General features: G+C 44.1%; 1 protein-coding gene across 2 annotated transcripts in view; it reads left to right on the top strand.

The window, feature by feature from the left end:
* DIPK1A (divergent protein kinase domain 1A) overlaps window positions 1-24,512 on the top strand; it is a 581,055-nt gene that overhangs the window by 205,862 nt on the left and 350,681 nt on the right. For both annotated transcript variants that reach the window (XM_078646336.1, XM_078646337.1), the window contains one exon: window positions 20,107-20,200. In XM_078646336.1, the coding sequence (XP_078502462.1) occupies window positions 20,198-20,200 (3 nt within the window). In that variant the 5' untranslated portion in view covers window positions 20,107-20,197. The remainder of the gene's footprint in view (window positions 1-20,106; window positions 20,201-24,512) is intronic.

Below are 24,512 nucleotides of genomic sequence, written 5' to 3'. Positions count from 1 at the left end.
CATGTATCAATCGAGCCATTGGGGCAAGCAGGTGTCTTGGTAACACAGGCATACCATTTGGGCCCACCATGACACCATCCTCACGTCTCGGTTTACAACCTTGTTCTTTCCATTTCTCTTTCTCTTCCCAGGGCGTCACATGCTGCCATTCTCTCACTTCATCCCAAGTAGGCACTTCTTCAAACATTCTAAGTTGGCAGCTGTTTCCAACCCCACCCCGATTGGGATTTATTCTCAGTCGATCCATAGCACATTGTTTTGCCACCCGATCAGCGAAATCATTTCCCAATGACACAGGGTCAAGGCCCTTCTTATGAGCAACACATTTGACCACTGCCAATTCTTTTGGTAATTGGATTGCCTCTAAAAGGTCTTGGACAACTTTTCCATTCCGAATGGGGGTACCTGAGGAAGTCAGGAATTCTCTTTGTAGCCATAATTGGCCAAAGTCATGGACAACCCCGTAACAGTACTGACTATCAGTATACACTGTTACTGTTTTATCTTTTCCCAATTTGCAAGCTCTTATCAGGGCGATCAATTCGGCTACTTGTGCAGACTTTACTCCAAATAGATAAGATGCTTCCTCAATTTTGTATAAAGTGACCACAGCGTAAGCAGCACTTAGGCCTCCTAGTTCATGTCTTAGGCAGGAACCATCCACGAACCATTCCACATCATGCACAGGCAAAGGAGTTTCTTTAATGTCTGGGCGAGGTTTGGTACTGAACTCTGTCAGGTTAATGCAGTCATGCTCATTATCTCCCTTATCTTCCATTACCATTGAGTCAGGGAGTAGAGTGGCAGGGTTTAAAATGTTACATCGGGTAATAACGATATTTGCAGCACCCATGAGAATCCTCTCATATTTAGTCAGCCGACTAGGGGTGAGATACTGAGTTTTTGTACGAGTCAATAGGATCACAACTGCATGTGGAACATATACAGTTACAGGATGTCCCATAAGGATAGACTCACTTTGTTCTAAACTGGTGCAAGTTGCAGCTACTGCTTTCAGACATCCAGGTAATCCAGCAGCCACTGGATCCAAAGTGGCAGAAAAATATGCCACAGGCCTTCTGGTCAACCCATGCTCCTGAGTCAGGACTGACAATGCACAATTGTCACGAGTGTCACAGAATAAGCCAAACTCCTTGGAGTAGTCAGGCATTCCCAGAGCAGGGGCTGTACACAGGCAATTTCGCAACTGTGTGAAAGCTGTTAGGCTCTCGTCATTCCATTCAACTGGGTCCTTTGCTCCTTTCTTTGTCATTTGTATCAAAGGTTTTGCAAGAACTGCAAATCCTACAATCCATTGCCTGCAATAACCTACAACTCCGAGGAACATTCTGATTTCTTTCTGAGTACGGGGTAACTGCATATTTTGAATTATTCTGACTCTCTCTGAGGTGACTTTTCTGATACCTTTTTCTATCTGGTGTCCCAGATATTTCACTGATTTCGAACAGAACTGTAATTTCTCAGGGGCCACTTTATGTCCCTTTTCACTCAGGTGATTCAGTAGGGCAATGGTGTCAACCATGCAATCCATATGGCTTTTAGACGCCACCAATAGGTCGTCTATGTACTGTACCAAAACAGATTTTCCAGGTAAGACTAAAGTTTCAAGGCATTTTTTCAAGATCTGATTAAAGATAGAGGGGCTTTCTGTGTACCCCTGGGGGACCCTGTTCCAGACATACACGTTACTGTTGAAAGCAAATGAGAAAAGAAATTTGCTATCTGGATGCAATGGGATCGAAAAGAAAGCATGACATAGGTCTATCACAGTGAACCATTCAGCATCCCAGGGGATCTGATACAGAATCACTGCTGGATTCGGGACAATAGGGCAGCAAGGGACCACTATCTTGTTTACCTTTCTCAGGTCCTGCACTACTCTGTACTTGCCATTGGGCTTTTTGATGCCCATAATGGGTGAATTACACGGGCTACTCATTACTTCCTGTATGATGTTTGCATCTAGCAATTTTTGTACTTCAATGGCAACACCTGCTCTCACTTCGGCACTCATTTTGTAAGGCTTAGTGTTAGGGTAAACTGCATTTTCCTTCATTGTTATCTGTATGGGATCTACGTTTTTCATTAACCCTACATCCTTTCCAGTAAAGTCCCACACTTCTGACTTCACTGTCTGCTGGAGTTCTTCAGGTAAGTCCTGTATAGTCATTCGTTTTATTTCTGAGTCAGGTCTAATTAGCATTAGCTTGTAGATACCGTCTTCATCTGGTGTTTGAATTTCGACTCCCTTTGGTGTGCAAAAGATGGTACAATTCATTTTGCACAGCAAATCACGTCCCAGCAAATTTACCGGACTGGTATCACAGACAACAAATCTGTGCATTTGTTTAAAGTTTCCAATTGAGATCTCCATGGGTTCGGTAACAGGTGTACTAATCAATTGATTAGATACTCCTACTACTTGGATTGCTTCTCCCGAGAGGGGTAGGTTTGGAACGTCCACTGTTCTCACAGTAGAACGGGTAGCACCAGTGTCCAATAGAAAGGTGACATCATTTCCATCAACCTTTCCTTCAATGTATGGCCCTGACTGGTCTACCGGCAAAGAGGCACCAAGTACGCACTCCTCGTCCTCCCCTCTCAGGCCCCGTCAGTATTGGTCATCACAGAAAAAGGTGTCGCTCAACAAATACTGCGAAGTTGCTGTATTTCTATCCTCATTGCCTCCCCAGACTTCTACATCATCACCCTGTGGTGACTTCCCTTTAAATATAGGCTTTGGCGCTCGAGGCACTTGAATCGTTTTTACCTGTTGCTGGGTCTTTCTTTGCTTTTCATTCTGCGTCTGTGGAATTAAATCAGGTGTTTGGGCATTATCAACTTGTAAATACGGACACTCGTCTCGCCAATGTCCAATTTCTCCGCACTGATGGCAAGGAAATTTCTTTTTGGCTTCCTCTCTACTCATTTTAGGTCGGGGCTTTCCTCCATTCCCTCCCCCAGGACCTTGGTTCTGAGCCACTTTATTTAATTTACTCAGCTGCTTTTCCTGTTGTTCTGCGAGCTTTACTTGAGCCCACATCACTTTCTCCTTCAGGGCCTTTTTCTTTTCTGCCATTTCGTCCTCACAGTACTTTGCGTACCGTAGGACCTCATCTATCTTTTTGGTATGCCAACAGATTTTATTATCCTTTATCCACTGACAAATTTCGGGTCTTAAACCGTTTACAAACCTGTAAATGAAGTGGGTCATGTCCTTCATCTCGATGTTATCTATACCACTGTATGTTTTGAACACCTGCAACAGCCTTTCATAAAACGAGTGCAATGTCTCGTCCCTTTCCTGCGTGGTTCTATCTATTTTGGTCCAATCAGTTTCCTTTGCAGGTACTTTTATTTTCAAATGTTGAATTACCTGTTCATACTTCCTCATCACTTCCTTTGATGGTTCCCCTGTTTTGTCATCTCTCGGGTATTCCTCACTAGGCCAGGCAATGGCTATTTTACACTCAGTCCACAGATCTACAGGGACCACTATGTCGAAGAACCCATCCAGGTCTTTCCATAGGCATTTCTGCACTTTTACGAATCTTTCTACCTGCCGGTACCAATCGACTGGTTTTTCGCGTAATTTTGGGAAGTCATTTGTGAAGGACACAATATCCTGTCGAGACCATGGGACATGTACATATTTTCCCCCTGGTACTTCACGCATAGGGCATAACTGTTCTGGTTTCTCAGCTTCTCTTAGAGCGAATTCGGGAGTTACTTGCCTAGACCTGGCCTCCTCTTTCTTCCTAGCCCATCTGGCTTTCCATTTTTCCACGTCTCCCCATTTCTGCAATACTGTCAATAGTTTCTTGACCTGTGCCTTTTTCCCTGACACATTCAGGTTTTCCAAATCTTTGTCTGAAAATTCTGCTCGGTAGGGTTTCTGCAAGGGTTTCGATTTTGAAATGTCTATTCCCATACTAGCAGCAGTATCTGTCAATTTTTCATGAAGTACTCGGACATTGCGGGTAAGACTTTTGCACATAAACAACAGTTCTTCTTCAGAGTAGGTATTTAATCTATCTAATCCTACGTTTCCTGCCATTAATTCTTCTATTTCTACTCTCAGTTTGTAGAGGTCTAAAGGTTTCGTTTGCGAAGTTTGTTTCTCTAATTCTTGACTCCATCTTTCAATTTCCTCAGGTGTGACCAAGGTGACACTTCTAGTACCCGAAGTCGATTCCATTTGAATCTCCCTCGCATTGAAAGGATTATGTCTTTTCTGCATTCTTTTTCCTGTATTTCTAATGGGCAGATCTAGCAGTGAGACTTCAGACTCACACTCACTCGTCTGTTCATCTACAATTAAGGGTTCTGGTCTGGGCTGTGCTATGACGGGAGTAATGACTGGAGGTTTTGGACTTTCATGCCGATCCCCGTACAATGAAACCACGGGTCCGATTGTTACTGGGATTGTCAATGCTTCAGGACTGGTATTTAACTGGGTCATTTTCTGAATGATCTCAGCTCTCTGTTTTGCTAGAACCTCCCGCTCCTTTTCTTCCAGTAATCTCTCTATAGATTTGTCATGTAACACCTGCGGGGTTAGTGTGGGAGCATAACTTGGGGCAGTGGGATGAGTCTCACTAGGTCCTTCACCATAATTTGGTCTTGGGAATAAACTTCCTGTACCTAGGGATCTTCTTTCTTCCTCATACTGTGACTGTAATAACGGCATTCCTGAACTTGAGGGTCTCATCTCGCCTCCATAGGGAGGTCGAGAACAAAAATCTCCTTCACGGGAATATCCTGTCTCCCCACTAGCTGACATCCTGGGGTAAATGTTTCTGGTATCCACTGGTCCTAGACTCTCGGTATAGGGAGGAATGTGGTAACCCCCTCCTACACTTGCGGACCTAACTTCTTCCTGAGGAGGAAGTCTTCGGGAAATATCTCCTGCACTGGAAGGTCGATGTCCCTCATTATAAGGAGGCGGACTTCTTGTACATAGGTCATCTAACAATTCATCATCTGACTCTCCGATGGGTACCCAATGTTTAGATTTTTCCAACCGTTTCTGTCCCCCAGTAGGATCATCTGCTGGCATCATGGGAAACAATCCCTCCACTATCATATTCTGCCTCCACTGTTTCATCTTTTTAGCTCGTGCTTCCTGCTTCAACTTTGGATAAAATTTAGTTAATCCTTTGTCCATCCGTGGCTTATCTCTTTCGAAGGCCTCGATTTCCCATTCCTCTAGCGCTTCATACTGCGTTAATCTAGGTCTGGGATGTAAATCATTCATTCGGGTTCTCAAATTAAATAGAATTCTGCTGTTAAATGTTCCATCTAACGGAAAAGCCAATACTCCGTCATCTTTCGTGTATTTCACCCAATTCTCCAACCATACACATGTGTTGTACCCTTTATCGAACATCATGAAAGATGCGGGAGTGTTGGGTTGCGGTATGACAACACCTTCTCTAGTTTTAATCGGCTTGTCCTTTTTGAAATAATTCTTCACCTTATTTACAAGAGATACTTTTCTCTTAGTTCCGTACATAATGTCGTTTTTAACTCCTTTCCACTGATCGTTCTCAAATCCCATATAACGTGGATCAGGTCTGGTATGCGGTCTATACGAATGCCACATACGATTTTACGAGTGATTTTGTTTACAAAATCACTTCCAATCCGAGTGCGTCTAGTATTTTCGTGCGACCAATGAAATGCACGAGTTCAAATAATCTCGACCAATGGGTGCGCGGCCCTTTCGTGAGACAGTTCCCACGCTCCGGCGCTCGCCCCTCCTTTACAATTCCAGCTACGCTAGCAGCCCGCTGCGTCTACCAATCCCAGCGCGGCACGGAGTGACGTCAGAGCAGCTTCGCGACTGACTCCCTCCTTCACAAGGTAACGGAAACTTTCTTTCTTTCTAAAGTGCTTAGTGCTTGGTTATTTTACAACGAATACACATTCGCCACCGTGCTCAAGTGTCTAGACAGGAAAGAATTTGTTTCGCTGCAAGTAAACTACTTCCATTTACTTTTCACTCACTACGAGTAGATCTCTTCTGCCTACCCTTCACACTAGCATTGGAGAACCTGTTACTCCCCTAGACTCATCCACTTCTCCGGGATATATCTGAGACTAAGGTTTCCCTAGCGAACCCCTTTGCTTTCACTCGAGCTCCGATGAACCTGCTACTCTTCCGATGTGACCCTGACTAGGTTACGCCACAATGGGAATTTTGCCAATGAACCTCGTTACTAACATTTATTCAATCATATATTCAGAAAAACCCTAGTTAGTGCTTCCAGTTCTACCTAACCTGCACCAACTTTCCTTAAAACAGGTGACCTCAAAGCGAATGGATTCTATTCACCACTCGCTATTCAATTCCCCGGGGATTCCTAACAACATGCAAGACGTTTTACGTACAAATGGATTAATACATATAACAGTATAATAAGAAGAATAACAATTTTAAAACATTTCATAATTTTTCAAAGTAAACGATTTTCAAGTGAGTGATCAATTTCCCTTGAAGCGCCTTCTCTTATAGCAGCATCCGACTTAGCTAGACTAACTAGTCCTACCTAACCTTTAACTATTCCCTAACCATAACTCTGCTACCAGAAAATTACTGCTAGAGATCGCGGTCACCCGACCAATAATTTCGCCACTTCTGGCTTCGGGCCCATATACTTTACTTTATCATATACATTGATCAGATGACCACACAATCTACTACCAATAATTGTGAGTTCCTTTTCGATTTATTTTCAGTGTACCCAACTTACCATCCACCGTTATGGGTACCTATGACCACGATGGGTCAGGGAGCTAGCTGTAAAAGGAAAGGCAGCAAAATACAAACCCAACTTTTATACTTTATTTTATGAAATGACCACGGACAACTGGAAGTTTTGAAAGTTTATCTTAAATTCAAGTAAAGGGCAGTCATACAGTGTTATCAAAAGACTGCTAGTGCGACAGGGAACCCGCTAAGTGAGAGGAAAACTAAGATAAGGGGCAAGATGAACACGCTATAAATCTGAGTTACTTAGTCAGTTTTCGAGAGAAAACCCAAGACCATATCAGGAAGTTGCAAACTGCAATACAGAAAATGATTTCTAAAAGGTAGGGTAACATAGGAACACGCTATGAAATCAAATGCAAATGACTTTATGAAATGCAATGGTTGCAGGAGAAAGCATGGAAAATTATCACGTGCAAAGGTATGTCTTTATTGAAGCAAAGACAGAAAAATAGAAAGGTGCAGTTTTAAGAATTTCAGAGCAATATTTACCTAGACTGGTGTGAAAACCAACCCTGGCCACGGGTCAGTTAAGGACAGGAAAACCCTCAAGGAAGGATAACCCTCAGTGGGACAGCAGGTGCAGAATGGACACCCCAGGACAGGACAGGAAACCCAGATTCGGATCAGGACAGGACCACCAGGATACGACCAGCACCCGCAGTTCGGAAGCAACGCCTGCGCTCCACCCTCTCTGCAGCTATCAGTCAGGACCCCGATTGGGTCAGCGAATTCCCAGAAAAAGTGCTCCGCCAGCACTTAAGGTTCAGTAAAACCTTCAGAGTCTATGGTCAGATTTCGGACAGAGAGCTCCGCAGCACCTCTGTATCAAGTCACCTATTGAGTGCGTTGGGTCAGTGACAGGTCAGCTATTCAGACAAGTCGGACAATTTTCCCTAGGTGAACCCAGGGTAGATATACTGTTTTGGGACAGGGTACCACCCCCCAAATGTTGCAAAGTGTCAGAATCCCCAATTTCGATTGGTCCTAAGGTAGGATTTGGTTAACACACCAATCAGAACAGACTATTACAAGCCCTACTTAGCATCCTAGGGTGCCGCCTAGCAAGATTGGGGTTCCCACGAGAAGTCGCAGAGAATACAATGGAAACTTATACATTTGTTACAATATAGGGACATTGGCTCCATCCTCCTGGGTCAGAGGTAATTCTCCCAGGAGCATCTTGACTGTGGCTGCCAGCTGGCTGAGTTCCACGGTCCAAGGTTGTCTTTGGCCTCGCATTTTGAGCATGCGCAGGAAGGACCTTCAAAATGGCTCACGACCCATTCGGACCCCCATTTCCCGTGATACATGAAAAGTAAGCGAAAACAAATTAGTACATAAAAATAAATGAATGTATTACATGTCATGATGTCATACTTTAGCTTCATCATTATAAAAATATACTATGCATTATTGGTGAGTGCAACAAACAATTTCACAAGAGCAGCAGCACAAAGCTTCACCATGTTATAGCCATCTTATTGCTTATTACGCATGCGCACCCTTTCCCTCCAAAACTATCTCTACACGAAGTCACGTGAGTGTGACTGACGCATGCGCAGAAGAGGAAAGTCAAGCAGCGGCCATTTTAAAACACGGATTAATCGTATTAGTAAAACACATAGGCAAGCTTCTCTATCATACATATATATCGGAAATAAAAGATATTAGTAAAACATACAATTCGTTACGAGGTTACAACGGTTTCGAGGTTCATGAATCGAGCAAGTCGCGATGCGAAATCTTGCTCTATCACTATGATAGAAGGGTGAAAGGAAGGAAGATAGTTAGAATGACTAGACTGAATTATGAAAGGATGTTGAAGATGCAGGGTGAAAGAGTGAAAGGATCGACAAGTGGAAGGGTGTAAAAAGGAAGGATGAATGAATGGACAGATGGGGGAAGGGAGAGTGAAAGACTAGGTGAAAGGATGGATTGGTTCATGGATAGGTTTGTGGGTGGATCTGACAGCAAAAGTTTGAATGTATATATGAGAGGATAAAAGGATGAATGGCTGGTTTTGAGAATGGAAAACAGTATTTTGAATGGATGACTGTTGGGTGTATCTTCCTTACTCACAAGTAACGAAACGGGCGGCAGGAACGTTAAAGAAAGCATCTTTATTTAGCAAGCTCCCTACACCCAGGAAACAGGCCCGCTACCCTCTTCTGGCACAGCAGCTGCCCCTCAACAGAATGCCGGCCAGTGGAACCAATTTATGACACCACTCTGCACTCCATGTCACCTTACAAGTTTAAGAGCCATAACTATGGGTTGAGGGAAAGTTGAAGGGGTGGAGAGATGGATGGATGTCAAAAAGAAAAAGAGTGGATAAATGGAAGTTTGAAAGGGTGAAGAGAAATCTAAGGAGGGTCGTATTTGCGCGCTTTATGGGCGCTGGTTTTAGATGCATAGTTCAAGTGGGGTATTTGAATTTTCTGGGATTCTGAAAACATAATTACCAAATGTAACAATTTTAAGGCCATTAGTAATGTCCCCAGAATGCTTACTGATTATAAGCAAATGTGTGCCTAAGCATGAAAGCAAGATTGGTGATTTCTTGCTTTCAAAATAAAAAGTACACACAAAACGTGCAAAAGATGTTTGGCTAAACTACTGTGCAACATCAAATAACATTCTAGGAGACATAATTTAATGATACGTGTTTGATGCATGCACAGCATCTTCCACATCATACAGCATCTTGAGCATCCTGTATCCCTGCATCATGACCACTCCACTGATGTCTATGGCGGTTCGTGCATAGATCCTGAAACTGGACTTGAGACTACTTTGGTGGGAAGGTACTGTCCTACAAATCCTTACTGGCCCCCTTGACCTCCTCCCTGCTGGAGCTGGATGCCAAAAGCGGGCTGGAGTAGCCAAACATCACTTTATAAAAGTTTTACGAAGTTTTCCAAGTTTCTGCTAACCGCAGTATTTACCAATGCTTGTTGACCTTTTGAGTAAAAAAACTGTAATTTATGTTTTACCTAAAAAACAATATCTCTGGAACCCTCAGGTGGATTTTCTTTGTTTTGGTGTCTAAATAATGGTAAAAATAAGATCAATTTTTATAAATTCGTGTCAGATTTCTTTTGTGTTGACTTTCTTATTTCGTTGTTTTGTTTCTTAATAATAATAAAATAAAGGGGTTTATAAAGCGCATGGTGACGCCATCTCGGCGTGTCCCCGCGCTGTGGAGATAGAGACAGTGCCGAGGCAACAAAACAGAATCTATAAGGTGTAAAGATTAGTTTTTAATAGTTTTCTGAAATTAGTTTCTGTTTCTGCTAACCTAAGGTTCACAGGGAGTAAGTTCCATTTGTTGGCAGCTAGCACTCTGAAAGAGCGGCCTCCCAGTTTAGCTTTTTGAACACGGGGGATTTTGAGTAGGCCTGTCCCTTTAGAGCGAAGTACTCTACTTGGCTCATAAGTGCGAGCTAGGTCCTTAAGATACTGAGGAGCTTTGTGCCATATAATCCTATGGCACATTAAGAGTGCTTTGAATAGGATCCTTTTTTTTATAGGGAGCCAATGTAGAGCAGCAAGAGTGGGTTTAGATGCTGCTCTTTTGGGTAATTTCAGGACCAAGCGGGCTGCAGCGTTTTGAAGTACCTGCAGACGCCTCAAGTTTTTTTCAGTGGTTCCCAGGATTAACACATTGCCATAATCTATACGGGAGGTCACCAAAGCTTGGATCATGGTTCGTCTAGCCTCTAAGGGAAGTAGGTCCAGGGTGCGATTGAGAGTTTTTAATACCCCGAAGCATTTTCCCACTAACCTGCGAATATGGCCATCATATGATAATTTGGGATCGACCCAAATACCCAGGTTCTTAGCTTCTTTACAGGGAGTAGGCAGTGGTCCAAGACAGTTAGGCCGCCAGTCCCCCGTCCAACATGAATCATATCCTCCTATCACCAGTATCTCCGTCTTGGAGCCATTGAGCTTCAAGCAGTGGTGGTTCATCCAACCTGCTAGGTCTTGTAAATGCTTTACACTTGTTCCTTTGTCTAATCCTGACTGCTCAAAACCATAGCTACCCAGGGTTGCCCTAAGGTACATTAGCTTGACTAGACCCAAGACAGTATTGCGATATTACATGGTGAGGTCACGCAGAGAATAAATCACTTTCCTGAAATTCTTTCTGGACTGTGGTCCTGGGGCTAATCTTCAGCTTCTACTCCAATCCAGTGCTTCAACACCATTGGTCGCAATCCACAGCCTTTCTCCTTCTTGTAACACTCCCGCAGACCCAGATCGGACAAAGTGCTCACACGGCCCCTAATGAAACATTCTACTGATTCTGCCCAAAGCCTTATCACACTCCTCTACTGACATCACCATGCTTGACCTGTTTCTGTGGACTTTGTCTAATACACTTAATGAAGAAATATCTTTAATTGAACTGCACATTGCACTGAGTGATCAGAAATCCACCTTCTGCATTTGCTGTCCCTGCGTCTATCTTTGGACTAAACAGTTAGCTCCCTCTGTGAATAACTTGTCTTAGTCACTTAACATGCCTAACATGAGACCTTGATCCTGATGTAAGAACTAGTATTTATTGGTGGCCACAGACAATATGTTTTCCAATTTTAGATGAAATCCATGAGCCACTTTGTGCATTCATTGAATAGTTAAACCCCTGTCCCTGCACAATAGATCGGATCAAATGTGTGCTCTCAGATGCAATATGATAAAGCCATTCCTCCCTAAAGCTGTCTGAATGCTACTGCATCTGTGGATCTGGATAACCTGCTGGTGCATTCTGGATCCAGTATCTGTCAACACCTCCACCGCACTTCATCAATTACTATTGGACTTATCACTTCACCAAAGAGCCATCCCAAATTGTTAGTAACATTGATTTTATCTTTCCAATCGATCACCACACATCAGAAAAAAAATCAACAGCATGCTCTTGAATGCTCTGACAAATATTAAAGCTTTCTTACCTAAGGCTACAGGAGTGCAATGGCATCATTAGCACAAGAACATAATAAACCAAAATGAAAGACCCTCTCGGGCTGCATCATTTTCTTTGTAACTGTACTTCATTACTGCTCATTTTTAACACAAGTCTCTGCTGCTTGCTAGTATACTTGGCTTTGCTCTGTAATACCAGAAATGGAGATTCGATATAGATTAAATAAAGTGCACCAACTACTGCAAGTATGCCCCCATCAATAACACACCTTTTGAGATCATTTATAAGAGGGCCAGTCTTTAGAACTGAAGCTCTCCGTTTCACAACACTGTAAGCAGAAGATACATTGACATGTGCTACTTGTCTCTCTCACTCTTCCACATATGCACACCTGAGTGGATTGTCAATGTATGCAATTCAGATCATGGCTCAGAACCTCACGCATGAGACTGAGGTACCAAGGAGGAGATTTCTCACTTTACCACTCAAACATTGACTTTTGCTTAAGTAAATCTTCCTTTTAGAACGCCCTTTCTAAAGATGTTGTGCTACAGTTGAGACTCTTCCATTTATAATACAGTTTCGTTTGCAGTCATAGGTTTTGTCTTGTTTCAGACAATACCACCCAGAGAAGTTTACGTACACATCCATCATTTTGCACACTGCTGTGTATTACCGTAAGCACAATTATTACTGTACAGTGTAATTATGTCAACACCACGGTGCTGCTATGCAAGTTAATGTTACTGTCTATAATCTTATGCTATAGACTCTTGCCACCATACACCCTGTTGCTATTCTGTGCAATATGTGTTTTTTATTATGCCCACATGTGTGTTTTAATCATCAAGCATTGAGGAGGGGGATAGATCTAATATTTGCAGCAGGATCACTTCCAAAGTTGCTGTGTAGGTCTATTGTTTTCTTGATTGTCAGTCCAAGTTAAAGTGTTTCTACAGTGTAACGTTAAGGGACAGAGGTTGCACTGGTGGCGGGCCAACTTTTGCCACAAAGTTTGCTTATGTGGGTCCTGCTGGGCCATGGAGGCCTAGGACGCTCACCCAAAGCCAAGCATTGCAAAGTTAACTTTACGTTTTGTTTTATGAGTTGTCCTGATGCATTGTTTTGTTTTATGAGTTGTCCTGCTGCATTGTCATATAGTGACCTGGTTTCTCACTGATTGAGTCGAGAATGGATGGAAAGTAGCATCAAGGTGCTGCTTTCACAGTAGGTGTTGGGGAATTGTTAGATTTTTTTTATTCCTATTACATAGAAGTAATTGACTAAATCGGCCACTTGTCCTACATTTCTAATCTTTTGTTTTAATATTGTTTGACCACCATCGCTGATGCCTTTTTAATGCCTACTTTCTATTGGTATCTTAATGAGTATTTCTGAGTGGACGGTATTTCACATTTGAATTATAAATGTGCATTAACATTGAGTTATTACAACTGAACTCAATTGTTATGGCATGTTTTAATGTGTTTTCTCAATTAGACTTAACTAAGCCTCAGTTAGGCCTCATCTCCATCTTTCACAATATTGCTTCCATTTCACATTATTCATTGTATGTTTATATTTCTCACTTGACACCCCATATGCAGCACAATGTGTACTGTTTGTTTTGTAATGATTGCATTTCTCGAAGAACTCTCTGCAGGAAGGCTTTTGCTACTTTCAATGGCTCTTCCTGCTAGCACACTGTATTGCATTCATTCATATTGTTTTCTTGTTTTCTGTTGTTTATGTAACTAGTTTGTTCTGACACTGCCAAATGACATTAGGTCAGAAGGGCCGAATCAATATTTATGTAGTGGGATAGAGTTAAGATTGTAGGGTTATATGACGGTTTAGAATATTGCAATGTGATTTGCTGAAATAATGATTCTTTTGCTCGCACCATACTGACTGCAAACTTTACATAATTTTCTTTGGTGGAATTGGCTATATAAACTCTGAAATTTGAAACTGAGCTAGAGACTTTTGGGTTTCTTTCTACTAGGGATGCTGCCAGGTTCTGCAAATTTGAGACTTAGGGCTTTGGTTTAGATATTGACAGATGGGCTACTGGGTCACAATGGTGACGGATATCCCATCCGATGAAATATAAATCCCCTAGGATATAATGGAATTTATGGCGGCGGATGGGATATCCGCTATTGTTCTGACTGAGTAACCTGTCCGCCATGATCTAAATAAGGTCCTTACTCTATTTTTCTGATGTCCTGTATGGCAATTGATTTCTATGTCGTTTGACTGATTCAGTAAGTATTGCTGCTGTATTTGCACTTATCAATTTTTGTATTGCAATTTTGATTTAATTAACATTCTTGGTTTTCATAATTTCTGATCCCAAACTCCCTTTTTTAGGTCGAAACCTAGCGTAAGACTGCGCACATGCACAGTCTCGCTGGCGAGATTTAGTGTTACCAGGGAGATTTCACTTGCGGGATTTAAGCCCCGCCCCTCTTTCCCATTGGCCAGCGTCACCGTTCATGCTAAACGGTGGCCAGCCATCGGGAAAGAGGTGTTTGTGACGTACACTTTTCTCTTTGTCGGACGGCCCACTTGGTCGGGCTCGTCCAACTTACTTCTGCTGTAAAAGGTTTCTAATCTTTATGGGGCCATGGCCCCACAAAGATTGAAACCTTTTACAGCAGAAGTAAGTCTGACGAGCCCATCCAAGTGGGCCATCCAACAAAGAGAAAAGTCTCTGATGTTTTCAGAACTACAGTCCTCTACCATTACAATCACCTGGTTCCCTGGCTCCCAGCAGACTTCTGACACCGGTGGATTCGAACCTCGCGCAGGTTCTTTCCCATCTTTGATCCCAGAGTCCTTACTGTTGCGGCGGCCGCCATAATGTCAGGACTACCGCTCGCTCGACTCTTGTCTATCTTCGAGTTCTATATAAAACATGTCCGTTGTCTATTTTGATTGCAGTATCATAGTACCGGTTCACGGCGACATTGCACTATGGGTCTGTGTAAAGTTTACTTCTTAACTACTGACCGATTTGCTTCGTGCTAAAACTAGAGTGTATTCGCGCCCCTGAATTAAAAATGATGTCCTCAGAGTATTTTACGATTTCAACGAGTTCACCACATAACAAAATGGGCGCCGTGTGCAAAGAACTGACTTCTTCAATGCCTAAGCCACATCGGTGAACTCTGAGTTTGATTGCTTTCGTATGACGTCGAGCGCAGTGTGTTGTGGGCGAAAACAGAACCTGAGAGATCGAAGTGTTTATTCTTGGTTTTTGGTTGTTGGCTACTTAATATTGTCGCCAAGATGCCGGAAAGAGAGTCAGGTAAGTGTGCAGTTAGGAACAGGGGTGAATGGGTGTGGAGGGGAACGCGGTTAAGAGAATTGAGCATTTTCAGTTCTATTTCCCTCTGGCAGTCCATTTTTGTAAACCAGGTTTATGAGTCTTTACTGTAGATTTTGGGTTGCCACCTTTGGTGACATCTTTGATTACTAAGTGCTCAAGATCTTAAATAATGTGATGACTATTAAAAACGGCTGATATAATCCAAACCTACTACATATGTAGATGCCAGATTTTCAAGTTTACTCGTGTGACATTTCCAGGGTTTCAGGTTGCTTATTGTGCCATTTCAATGCTTTTTGTGTGCCAATATGTGATACTTTATTGTAAGTAGATGAAGACAGTATTGTCAGAAATGTCTTGTATTGTATTGTATTGTAATTGCATTTATATAGCGCTTACTACCCCTGACGAGGCGTCAAAGCGCTTTTTTGGCGGGTAGCATGCTACTCCGGGACCCATAGAGGATTAGTGTTGAATTAGTATAGTGAAACATGCAAGTACATTTTAAGTGGTGGATAGGTTAGTCAGTTATTTGGATTTGGAATGATAGCAGAAGGATAGAGGAGGACAAAGGTTTGTATTTATTTATCGCTCGCTTGTTGACGCATGCTATTCAGGAAGCCTATAAAGGATTAGTGGTGAATTAATATGGTAAAATATGAGGTAATTTCAGTGGTGGATATTAGTCTGTTACTTGGAGTGAGAAGGATAGCGGATGGATAAAAGGGGAAGAAAGATTTGCATTCATATAGCACTTGTTACTCTGATGGGTGTTGAAGCGCTTTTCTGGAGAGTAGCACGCCACTCCGGAACCCATAATGGATTAGTGTTGAAAATGAGTATAGTATAAATATGAAGTAATTTGTGTAGTAGATATGTTATTCAGTTAGGGCAATGTAGTTGTCTAGAAATTACATTAAAACAACTGCAATACCCCTCAAGCGGTTAAACGAGGTCACCAACTTCCCTGGAGTCAGACTTGCTTTGCTAAAAAGTTAGGACTCGCTGAACGAGTTACTTAATAAGACACTGGTCACCTTTCTGCTACATCTTGGGCTTAACTCTTAACTCCCCACCCGCAAAAAAACAGGGCTCCTGCACATTTCGCTCTCGCCTATGCATACCAGTTGAATTGGGCAAGTATTTGTGTTACCTTATACGGTACAGAATGACTTAGTGATATGCTTGAGCACGTTTTTAGGTCGAAGCCTAGCATAAGACTGCGCACATGCGCCATCTCGCAGGCGAGATTTAGTTTTATCAGGGAGATTTCACTAGCAGGCTTTAAGCCCCACCGCTCTTTCCCATTGGCCGGCGTCACCGTTCATGCTAAACGGTGGCCAACCATTGGGAAAGAGGTGTTCGTGACGTACACTTTTCTCTTTGTCGGACGGCCCACTTGAACGGGCTCGTCTGACTTACTTCTGCTGTAAGAGGTTACAAATCTTTATGGGGCCATGGCCCCATAAAGATTAGAAACCTTTTACAGCAGAAGTAAGTCGGACGAGCCCGTCCAAGTGGGCCGTCCAACAAAGAGAAAAGTCTGTCTGGCGAGCGCTTGTTTTTAGCGCGCCCAGGCTGATTTTTTTATCTCAATCCAACCCTCTGCATGGGTTTATATAGAGCACGTCTAACATCAGAATACATTTAGCGCTTGTTGCTAGAAACCTCTGCATCAGGCATAAAAAGTGGTCCCAGTGACATGAATAACAAATGTGTCAGGTGCGTGCCATGTATACTTTCGCCTCAACTCACTTGTGGGTGAGCATGCTGGGCTGCCAGGCTGAGAGCGTGGGGCAGAATCACGGCACGGGTACATTAATAACTGGGTGGGTATCTGAGTCTCTGCCTCCTCGGGGCGGAGCCAGGCACTGGCGCCGCCAATCACCGTCAGCCTCAGCAAGGCCACGGCAAAAGCCTGGAGCGCTGCTCTTCACCCACTGCTTCTTCGCACTCTGTATCCCAATTCCTAATGACACTGCGACGAGCCACGGACTACCCAGCATGGAGAGCACACTCCCCCCACTCATTCGACCCGGACAACGCAGCCCTCCCCGGGGCCCCCATGTGAGTCGCAATTGTATGCTGGTGGGTGTAGGAGGGATGGAGAAAGGTTGGGGGCTGTGGAGCCGCTCTGTGGGACTGTGAGAGGGGGCGGGCCTGCCATGTCTGTTTGGGATCACGCCGATGGACACCACGGCCTCTAACGGGTAAAAAACTAGACCACACCACAGCAGTTTGTTTGCTTGACCCTACTGTTCAAAAATGCATATAGTGAGAGGAGTAATTATTTTAATGAAATGTGTTAATATTAGCAAAATATCCTTGAAACTAATTAGAAAATATCTACGGGGAAATATGTTTCTGTAATTGGTGTAGTAGTTGCAACAATCTCGAAGCACTTTTCCAGAGTTGCCCGTTTGCCAACAAGCGCCTCCACGTTATACCTGCCTGCCTAGATACAGCTCTCTGAACCCAAACACCAGAAACCCATTCCCTGCCTTCCATTCCATTGGTCATTACAGGGGCTTTGTAGCCGATGGTTTTCGAGGTGATGGTTTTCCTCCAAGACCGTTGCCTGGAATATCCTCGATTTGTTGCTTTTACTCTCTGACCTTTCATAGCGTTTTAGGTAGAGATTTCGGAAGGGGAGTGGCTAGCCCCCTGCACCATCCTTTCTCATCCTCACACACAGCCAGTGCATCTTTCTTTTTTTCTGTCTTGGAAACTGCAAATTTCATTTGTTTTTAGGTAGAAGCCTAGCGTAAGACTGCGCACATGCGCAGTCTCGCTGGCGACGGCACCAAACTATGGCGTCTCCGCACACTCACCTGTGCCCGCCCGCCTGCCTGCCCCGGGCGCGGGCCGGGTACTCTGCCCAGGATGCTGAAGTTTTGTGCTGACCGCCGGAGCAGGTAGGAGCCTGGGATGGGGGCGGCGAGGCAGAGGGTGAGAGACGGGAGTCAAGGGTACTGACGTGAAGGTGAGCCCTGGGCTGAGAGTGGGGCTCTAGCTGGTGGCTGGGAAGGCAGCTGCTGCATTGCAGTGCTTATGTGGGACATGCTAGCCTAAGGGCTTTTAGAGCCGGGCCTGGCAGCAGTGGTGACATTGACCCTAGTGCATGTGTGTCTGTGTCCCCGCGTGAGTCACTGAGTTTTGACGAGGCTCCTTTCAACTTGTCAAATTCACGAATAATGTCCAATACGGTGCTTAGTCTTTCGTTCTTTGTACAAACAAACATGAAAACACAAAACCGGGAATCTGAAGATATCTTCACCTCGCTTCAGGTCTTTGCAGGCACTGTTGCCTTTCATATCCAGCACTAAAGCATTCTGGGTGTTGTAGTCCCGCTTTGCTCACATTGAAATAATCAGACTGTGTGTGTGTGTGTGTGTGTGGCTCTGTTTGTGTGTGTGGCTCTGTTTGTGTGTGTGGCTCTGTGTGTGTGTGTGGCTCAGTGTGTGTGTGTGGCTCAGTGTGTGTGTGTGTGTGGCTCTGTGTGTGTGTGTGTCGCTCTGTGTGTGTGTGTGTGGCTCTGTGTGTGTGGCTCTGTGTGTGTGTGTGTGTGGGGCTCGGTGTGGGTCGTGGCTCTGTGTGTGTGGGTGTGGCTCTCTGTGTGTGGGTGTGGCTCTCTGTTTGTGGGTGTGGCTCTCTGTTTGTGGGTGTGGCTCTCTGTTTGTGGGTGTGGCTCTCTGTTTGTGGGTGTGGCTCTCTGTGCGTGGGTGTGGCTCTCTGTGCGTGGGTGTGGCTCTGTGTGTGTGTGGCTCTGTGTATGTGTGTGGCTCTGTGTATGTGTGTGTGTGGCTCTGTGTGTGTCTGTGTGTGTGTGTTCGTGTGTCTCTATGTGTGTGTGTGTGTGGCTCTGTTTGTGTGTGTGGCTCTGTTTGTGTGTGTTGCTCTGTGTGTGTATGTGGCTCAGTGTGTGTGTGTGGCTCTGTGTGTGTGTGTGTGTGTGGCTCTGTGTGTGTGCGTGGCTCTGTGTGTGTGTGGGGCTCGGTGTGGGCGTGGCTCTGTGTGTCTGGGTGTGGCTCTCTGTGTGTGGGTGTGGCTCTCTGTGCGTGGGTGTGTCTGTGTGTGTGTGGCTCTGTGTGTGTGTGGCTCTGTGTGTGTGTGGCTCTGTGTGTGTGTGGCTCTGTGTATGTGTGTGGCTCTGTGTATGTGTGGCTCTGTGTATGTGTGTGTGTGGCTCTGTGTGTGTGTGTGTCTGTGTGTGTGTGTTTGTGTGTCTCTATGTGTGTGTGGCTCTGTGTGTGTGGGTGTGGCTCTGTGTGTGTGTGGTGGCTCTGTGTGTGTGTGTGGCTCTGTGTGTGTGTGGCTTTGTGTGTGTGTGTGTGGCTCTGTGTGTGTGTGGGTGGCTCTGTGTGTGTGGCTCTGTGTGTGTGTGGCTGTGTGTGTGTGTGTGTGGCTGTGTGTGTGTGTGTGGCTGTGTGTGTGTGTGTGGCTGTGTGTGGCTGTGTGTGTGTGTGGGCGGCTCTGTGTGTGTGTCTGTGTGGCTCTGTGTGTCTGTGTGTGTGTGTGTCTGTGTGTGTCTCTGTGTGTGTGTGTGTCTGTGTGTGTGTGTGTGCAAATGCAATAGGTCTTGCATTTGCGAGAGATTAAGTTATTGGCATTGTAAATGACAATGCCATTTACTTATCTGTTTTCAAAACCAACCCATAAATAAAAGGTTTGTAATTTACAATGCCAATAGCTCTAACTTTTTCAAAGGCGAGGCCTATTGCATTGTAAATGCTTGTTAATCTGTGCACCCTCAATGATTGTGTTTAAAATGTTGTTTTGAATCTTGTCCCTAGGGACACATTACTTTACAGTTTTTGAGTCATGACTGGCCTTGACCCCCGCAATTTGAGCTTCGCTGTAATGGAAATTATCTGAGTCATAGTACACCCACAAATGTAATTTTTAAATGTGTATACATAAAGCAGTAATCCCATGGTTGGCAGTTAACCATTTAGCTTTTTCATATATCACACCTTAGGCTTGCATCTGATCCTTTAGTACTGCTTGTACTAACACTCTTCGAATGACTGTGCTTGTTTACAGATCCAGTACGGTGCAGATACCCCCGGGGTGAACATTAGGACACTGGCACATCGCTGACCTCTGCCCTCATTTGTAGGGATCTCCATCTTTAATGGTAAGTGATAATAGACACTCGTTTTAACATTTTGGGGTTAAATCCCGGGAAGGCAATAACTCTTTGTTGCTCAGGCAGCACAAAGGCCGCTTTTTAGTTCTCGCTGGCGTGGCAGCGCGAAGCGCTGCCGCCAACGAGACTTATAGCCGCCTTCCTCCCTGCCAAGGGAGTCAGAGCTGTGCACGAGCCGCTACAGACCTGGGCACGCGCCGACTCAGGCCTGTGAACTCCAACGTGCACGCTCACGGCGTCACGCTCCCGCCCTCCGGCGTCTCTTCCGAGGCGCGCTCCAGGCCGACTTGCGGTGTGCGTGCTTCCAGCGTTTCTGTGGCCGGAGGTAGGTAAGTGAGGGCCTGGGGGGATTTGTTTGCTTGTTCTTTTCAGCTACCACTTGTTTTTTTTTTATTAATGAGCTTTGAAATGACTAGTTGTCCTTTATTTTTAAATCCGCCAAAAACACCTTGAAAGAGAAAGATTGTTACCCTTTCCTCGCTTACTAATTGACAAGGAGCATGAAGGTGCCCAGGATTTGCCTGAAAAAACACACACTTTGTAACTTTTAGTTAAGGTGCGGTGGAACTGGTGGTGCCCATCATGTTTGTGTAGTTAAGTTAGTGGCGAGAGAGCGAGGATCTCAAAGTCAGAAGCAAGTCGTGGTTTCTGCCAGCAAACCTGCTACTGTACTAGAAAGGCGAGCGCAGCGAGATCTGAGTGAGCGCCCTGCGTGCACTGCTGACGGGGAGGTTCCCCGGCCCCCGGACTGACACACGGGCTGCGCGAGGAGCCGGTGTGCGCCGCTCTCGCATCTTCTCCTCCCAGCGCCCGTGGACTGGAGAGCGGCTGTGGGGGGTGCTGCTTTGTTGCTGCATGCGGGAAGTGGCACGCTGTTGAATGGCTGCGGGGTGTTTCTTTAGGCAGCTGTATATGTTTTGATGGATTATGGGGAATAACAACCATATTCTGGGATGGTGCTACACCAGTGGTGGCAACAGAGTCCATACGCAGTCTGTGCCCATGACCTGTTGTAGTGTTGCGTTAAAGCCGGTTATTAGCACCATAATGGTAGTCGCAATTCTGCCTAAAGAAGGAAACTCTTTATTCATCGTTAGCTGCTCTTCCGGGTCAAATGTGCCTATGCACCGTAACTTTTTATATGGGCAATGAGGGTGTTTACAGAGCGATTCAAGAAAGATTGGACCTGTCCACAAGAATGATGGTCTCTTTCGCACATACTCGCTCTCCTCTTTCATTTGAACTTCATAACAGTCTCCGGAATTCGTTTTTTCTCGTGCCAGGTTGTACTTATTATTTTGATGTGGCTGTTCATAATTGTCTTCTGTTTCCACGACAACTGCATAACATGCAAAGTCCTCTAATATCGATTAAAAACGTGTGTGGCTGAATGATTGTATCGAATATCTTTTATCCTGTCAGTGTTGTTTTAAGGAGTTCGGAGAAGTCGGATGTTTGTCCATCTTGAAGTTTTGTTGAGCCACTGTACTTGAATATTTTGATGGCTAAAACTGTTAAACTATGCGCAACACTGCTCATCTGCATATTTGGTATATGCCATACTTTTCTCTTCATGTGCTTTAGTTACTCACTATTTTAGCCCTACTCGGAGCAGAACCTGATTATATAGGCCCATACTGTGAAGCAGTGCTAAACTACTATATCACGTAAATTATTGCTCTTTTTTGGTAAAGGAATAGGAATTGACCTTTGCTCTCTAGTAATGTTTGTGGGGGCCTTGGAATTTAATAAAATATCTACTTGGGACAGGTTGTTAAATAAATCTTGTCGTCCTGTATATAAAAACAATACACTTGTCTCCTTGGTGCCATGTAATGCGGTGACAAATTATGACAACAATCTCATTTTGTAAGATTTTTGACAGTAGCCTCTCTGATTATGCCCGGACTCATACTATAGTAGGGATTGACTTGAAGCAATTCCCTTATTTTGCCACCTTTCGGAAGATCTACATACTGGGGTTGGAGGTAGCATTATGCAATGGTTCCTTACAGGGTTGTAATGCCCTTTTGAGTCTGCACAAAGCTACTAACTTGCATGTTTTAGGGGTTTTCACCAGCTCTTCTTTAATCTTTTCCCATACGAAGAAATGTTGGAAATTTACCCCTGACAAAGGCAAAAGTATAACTTCTTCCAAGGTTAGGAAAAAAGTGGTTGGAAGAAAAATGGTCTTGTAAACCCATAACATTTTTTCATGAGCAAATCTACACATTCATATTTGTATGTGCTAAAATGTAGTACACACATATTTTCTAGAAGTAAGATTTCCTGGCCTATGTAAGTTCTTGTGAATTCATTAATGCCGTAGTACTGCACAAGTGCAAAGACATATACCGTGGGTGAATTTTAGTGACTTTCTGAAAGAAATGGGCCAATCGCTAGGTCTGGTCTTTTTATACAGATCTTTTAATTTTTAGGTCTCGCGACCTGTCAATGCGCATGCTAATTGAGCGGAGCGAGACTATAGGGGCTTAAACAGACTTTAACTAACTGGCTATTTGATGCTGTGCCCGTGCGCTTTTAGGTCAATGCGCGTGCACAGCATCAAATCGCCAGCCATCTGTTCCCCAGCAGCTCTTCCTGCTCCGCCCCACAAGCTTCCCCCAGCGTGCGCTCTGGCTCAGCCGCACTCCTCCCACACCTTTGAAATGAAGCTTCACTTCGAAGGCCCCTGCTGCTTCACACTGTGTCGCATTTCTCCTCCCCCCTCCCCACAGCAATGCCCTCCGCCGGCCGTACTTTCACTTTGACGGCCGCAGGCCGTCTCTTGTGTTTCTCCTCCCCCCCCCCCCCCCCCCCTCCCAGTGTACTTTTTTTTTTTTAACACGAGTTTCAGCTATTGGCAATGTAAATGACAATCCCTTTTATTTATGTTTTAAAAACCAAAACATAAATAAAAGGCATTTTCATGTACAATGCCAATATCTCAAACTTGAGTAAATGCGAGACCTATTGCATTGCAAATGCTTTTTTATTGAGATATGCGTCTCTCTCACTCCGTGAAAGTAGTTGTAATCTATAGTATTGAGGTAATAATGTGGGGTTACTGGTTTTGAATCGATGCAAGTAATTGCTGTTTCTTTTAGCTTTCAGATTCTGCTAATGTACGGGCCACCATGAAGACTTTTTTTCCCATTGTCCTTGTGCACCTATTGTGTGCCTAATGCTTTCCATTCGTTGCTATTTTTGTGTACCCCAAAAAAATGTCACTAACTGTAATTCCTTTGAAGGGAAGGACATTTCCCCAGAAATTGCATATTTTTAAATAAATTGTATTTGGAAAGTAGTTATTTTAAAATGTCTGATAATGTCATGGCTGTGTACCAAAAGTATAACTATGTGGATTCTACGCAGTTGCGTGTTACTGAGAAAGGTTAAATTGTATTCTTGGAGAAAGCAATTATCTGAGCAAAACAATGACAAGTGTAACATCTGACATTCGTAATCTATGAAGTAAAAAACACGAGAAGTTTACAAGGCCGGCTAAGTGAAGTGCCTGCTGCAAAAGTGGCCTGCTTCAAAGTTGCCTGCTGCAGTTCCCTATGACTGCTGATTCTTTTTAGCTGGAGGGTTGGGAACACTAAGTAGCAGGTCTCAAGTGTTTGGTGTTACAGAAAGTTCCCAAAGCGAGCGTTTGGCAGATATGGAGTACAGGCACTATTTTCTCCTTGGTTGCACGTGCTCAAACTTGATAGTCTGGCTTGGCGTATTGAGCGAATGTGCGGACTTGTAGTGAGGGTAGACCTAAACCTTTTTACCTGTTTGCCTGCAGCAGCAACGGTGGTCTTTGATGCCGATTCACCTCCCTCTCCACCTTCCTTTCCACCGCCCCGTATCTCCCTGCATCCCTCCTTAACTTGAAAGTACAGGTACACAGCAGTGCAGAATGGAATTACATGTTATTAACAATCCCTATTACATTATATTAAATCCCTATTAAATTGATTGATTGCCTCTCGATATATTTATCAAGGCTTGATGACTGTAATGTTAAACAACCATAGTAAAAGATTAAAAAACAATATTGGGCATCTTTCATTGTTACACATTTTGTTTTTTACACTTTAGTTAGACTGGTACAATCAAATGAAAAATGACAGAATGTTTTTAATTCTTTTTTTAATGTTCTCTTGTGTGGGCTGTATTATTAAGGGCACATTTTTCTAGTAATGTTAATTCCCCCTCCCTATCCCCCCCCCCATAAACATATAGGTGAAGTGTGACCAGGTTCAGATGAGCACATTTTGAAGTTGAGTTGAAGGTTCAGGGAGATGTGATT

This window comes from Lissotriton helveticus, chromosome 1_1 (genome assembly GCF_964261635.1).
Source record: "Lissotriton helveticus chromosome 1_1, aLisHel1.1, whole genome shotgun sequence".
Classification (NCBI taxonomy): domain Eukaryota; kingdom Metazoa; phylum Chordata; class Amphibia; order Caudata; family Salamandridae; genus Lissotriton; species Lissotriton helveticus.
The sequence above is the reverse complement of the archived record's forward strand: the minus strand, read 5'-3'. Positions and strand labels throughout refer to the sequence as shown.